Source organism: Eurypyga helias, unplaced genomic scaffold (assembly GCF_000690775.1).
Source record: "Eurypyga helias isolate BGI_N326 unplaced genomic scaffold, ASM69077v1 scaffold28861, whole genome shotgun sequence".
NCBI classification, from domain to species: Eukaryota; Metazoa; Chordata; class Aves; order Eurypygiformes; family Eurypygidae; genus Eurypyga; species Eurypyga helias.
In genome coordinates, this window is record NW_010233183.1 from 1 (window position 1) to 3708 (window position 3708).

A 3708-nucleotide genomic window follows, 5' to 3' on the forward strand; every position below is an offset into this window, starting at 1 on the left:
TGCCACACTCCCCGTTCCCAGTGGCAAGGAGGGCGACAGTGGGCAGGGGGTGGCTGCTTTCTGCCTCCACTCCTCTAACACCATCCCCTCCCCACATCCCTGTGTCTCTCTCTCTCCAGCACTTGCTCCTCTTCCTGCTCTTCGTTGGACCTTTCAACTGCTTTGCCAGTTACAGCCGCGCCACCGAGCTCTTCTACAGCCTCAACGAGGGACTGCCGGCTGGGGTGCTCATCGGCCGGCCGGGCCCTCGGCCTCGGCTCGAAAAGCGCCCTGCAGCCCCCCAGCCCCCACTTTCCTTCACCCTGGCCTCCCATGGCTTGGGGGGACAGTATGTGCAGCTGGACAACCGCTCTGGGGAGCTGCACACCTCGGCTGTGGAGATAGACCGGGAAGCTCTGTGCATGGAGAGCAGTGGGGCCACCGTCTTCGGGGGAGAAGCTGCTGTCTCCTCATCCTCAGCCTCATCGGAGTCATGCCTGCTGCTGCTGGATGTGCTGGTGCTGCCGCAGGAGTACTTCCGCTTGGTGAAGGTAAAAATTGCTATCCGGGATGTCAACGACAATGCACCCCGCTTCCCTGTGCCCCACATCCGCCTCTCGGTGCCCGAGAATGCACCTGTGAACACCCGTCTGGCTATCGAGCACCCTGCCTTTGACCCCGATGTGGGCACCAATGGTGTGCAGACCTACCGCCTGCGAGAAAACTACGGTGTCTTCACCCTGGACGTAGAGGAGAATGAAAACGGGGAGAGGACTCCCTACCTGATTGTTATGGGGGCTCTGGACAGGGAGACGCAGGGGGAATATGTCACAGTAATCATTGCCGAGGATGGGGGGACTCCTCCGCTCGTGGGCAGTGCCACCCTCACTATTGGCATCAGCGACATCAATGACAACTGCCCCCAGTTCAGTGATTCGCAGCTCAACATCACCCTTTATGGGAATTCCAGTTTAGGGACACACGTGGCCACTGTCCATGCAGTAGACATGGACCTTGGATCCAATGCCCAGATCACCTACTCCTACAGCCAGAAGGTCCCCCAGCTATCCAGAGACTTGTTCCATCTGGACGAAAGCACAGGAGCCATCACGCTCTCCAGTAAAGTTGATGGGGACACTCCAAGGCTCCACAGGCTGATCATACTGGGCAATGGTCCAGGTTGTATCCCTGCTGTGATCACAGTGTTAGTGACTATCATCAAAGTCATGATGAGGCCACCTGAAATTGTCCCTCGTTTCATAGCTAATGAAGCGGAAGGAGTAGTGTACTTAAAGGAACTGGAGCCTATCAACACACCGATAGCATTTTTTACCATCAAAGATCCTGATGAAAAATACAAAGTCAGTTGCTATTTGGATGGTGATGGGCCTTTCAGACTTTCACCGTACAAGCCATACAACAATGAATACCTGCTAGAGACCATAAAGCCTTTGGACTATGAGACGCAACAGCTGTATGAAATCTCTGTAGTTGCGTGGAACTCAGAAGGATTTCATGTCAACAAAATAATCAAAGTACAGGTTCTGGATGACAACGACAACTCACCAGTTTTCTCTCAACAGCTGATAGAATTATCTATTGAGGAGAACAACATTCCCAATGCTTTCTTGACCAAACTGCACGCTACAGATGCTGACAGTGGAGAAAGAGGGCAAGTGTCCTATTTTTTGGGGCCTGATGCCCCTTCCTATTTTTCTTTAGATAAAACCACAGGAGTTCTTACGGTTTCCACCCAATTGGACAGAGAAGAAAAAGAGAAATACAGATACACTGTCAAAGCAGTAGATTCTGGGTTCCCTCCCAGAGAATCAATAGCCACTGTCACCATCACTGTGTTGGATAAAAATGATAATAGTCCAAGATTTATCAATAAGGATTTCAGCTTTTTTGTGCCAGAAAACTTCCCAGGTTTTGGTGAAATTGGAGTTATAAGTGTCACAGATGCTGATGCAGGGCAGAATGGATGGGTTGCCCTTTCAGTTCTGAATGGAAGTGATATTTTTGTTATAGATACTGGAAAAGGAGTTTTGAGAGCTAAAGTGTCCCTGGACAGGGAGCAGCAAAGCTCCTACATTCTGTGGATTGAAGCCGTTGATGGTGGTGATCCTGCCCTGTCCTCTACTGCAAAAATAACTATCCTTCTTCTGGACATAAATGACAACCCCCCTTTGGTCTTGTTTCCTCAGTCTAACATGTCTTATTTGCTGGTCCTTCCTTCTACCCTTCCTGGCTCTCCCATCACTGAGGTCTATGCTGTTGATAAGGACACTGGCATGAATGCAGTCATAGCTTACAGCATCATAGGAAGAAGAGGCCCTCGACCAGAGTCATTTAGGATTGACCCTAAAACTGGTAATATCACCTTGGAAGAGTCACTGATGCAAAATGACTATGGCCTCTATCGGCTGCTTGTAAAAGTTAGTGATCATGGCTATCCAGAACCTCTCCATTCCACTGTCATGGTGAACCTTTTTGTCAATGACACTGTTAGCAATGAAAGCTACATTGAAAGTTTGTTAAGAAAGGAGCCCGATATCAGTATAGAAGAAAAGCAGCCACAAATATCAATAGAGCCTACACATAAAAAAATGGAGTCTGCATCCTGCATGCCTACCTTGGTAGCTCTGTCAATAATAAGCTTGAGTTCAATTGCTTTAGTAACAGGAATGGGCATTTACATCTGTCTGAGAAAAGGGAAAAAGCATCACAGAGCAGATGAAAACTTGGAAGTACAAATCCCATTAAATGGAAGAATCCACCTGCACATGTTGGAGAAGAAACCAATGGAGATTTCTAACATTTGATGTTTCTTTGTGGATAAATCCAGCATCTGAAAAACTTCAGACAACTCTGAAACACCTAGCCGGGGGTTGTATTGACAGGGTTTGCAATGAAGGACCACTAATTTATAACTTAATAATATAATTGTAAATAACTGTTTACAGTTTTTTAAACTCAAATTCAGTGTACAGCTTTTTTTATGAAACCTTAGTAACTAACAGCTAGCACCCTGTCTATAAAAACATGGACATCATTTGCAGCTTTCATAAATCAGAAAGATCAGTGATCATAAAAAAGGGGAAGGTAAGACGATTCTTTGAACTCGTTTTAAAAGTCTTTTTAACCACAAGAGGGCATCAGATGCTCCTGAGCAGGGAACTGTTCGAGGTACTGTCCGTGAGATAAACACAGAGTATATTTTGAATATATTGGTTTTAATATAAAATCCATATTGGCATAAAGACATTTAACCACAAAAAAAAAAGAAATGTCTGTTGCAATGTATGTATAATTAAAATAATAAAGACGTTAAAATGCACTAGTAATTAAAAAAAAAAAAAAAGAAAAAAAGAAAAAACCAGAATGTTTATTACCTCACAAGTAAAGCTTATACAGTAGGATAGAAAAGGCATTAACAAGAAGTGCAATTCCTGTTGAGCAAGAATGCAAGATATTTTATTGAGAATCTGAACTGCTGTGACATATCATCGTTCATTTGCTTCAGATTTCACCCACACTGTCATTTGCTCCAGCAATCTGCTGGTCATTTTTATGGAAAAATTATATTTAATACTTCCTGCAGCAAATAATGACAGAACCCCATGCTCATCCTCGTAAACATGCCAGATGCAAGGAAGCAAGGGAATAGCTAAATCTTTAGTTGTCACAGAAGGGGTGATATTTTTTTGTACTTTGAGCAATCTGTCA

At 45.1% G+C, this 3708-nt stretch overlaps 1 protein-coding gene across 1 annotated transcript; it reads left to right on the forward strand.

The window, feature by feature from the left end:
* Positions 1-46: 46 nt before the first annotated feature.
* On the forward strand, positions 47-3263 carry PCDH20 (protocadherin 20; the record flags this gene model as incomplete). Its single annotated transcript, XM_010161669.1, has 1 exon — positions 47-3263. A coding segment is annotated over one exon (2758 nt), but the record flags the coding sequence as incomplete, so codon positions are not given.
* Between the last annotated feature and the right edge of the window lie 445 nt (positions 3264-3708).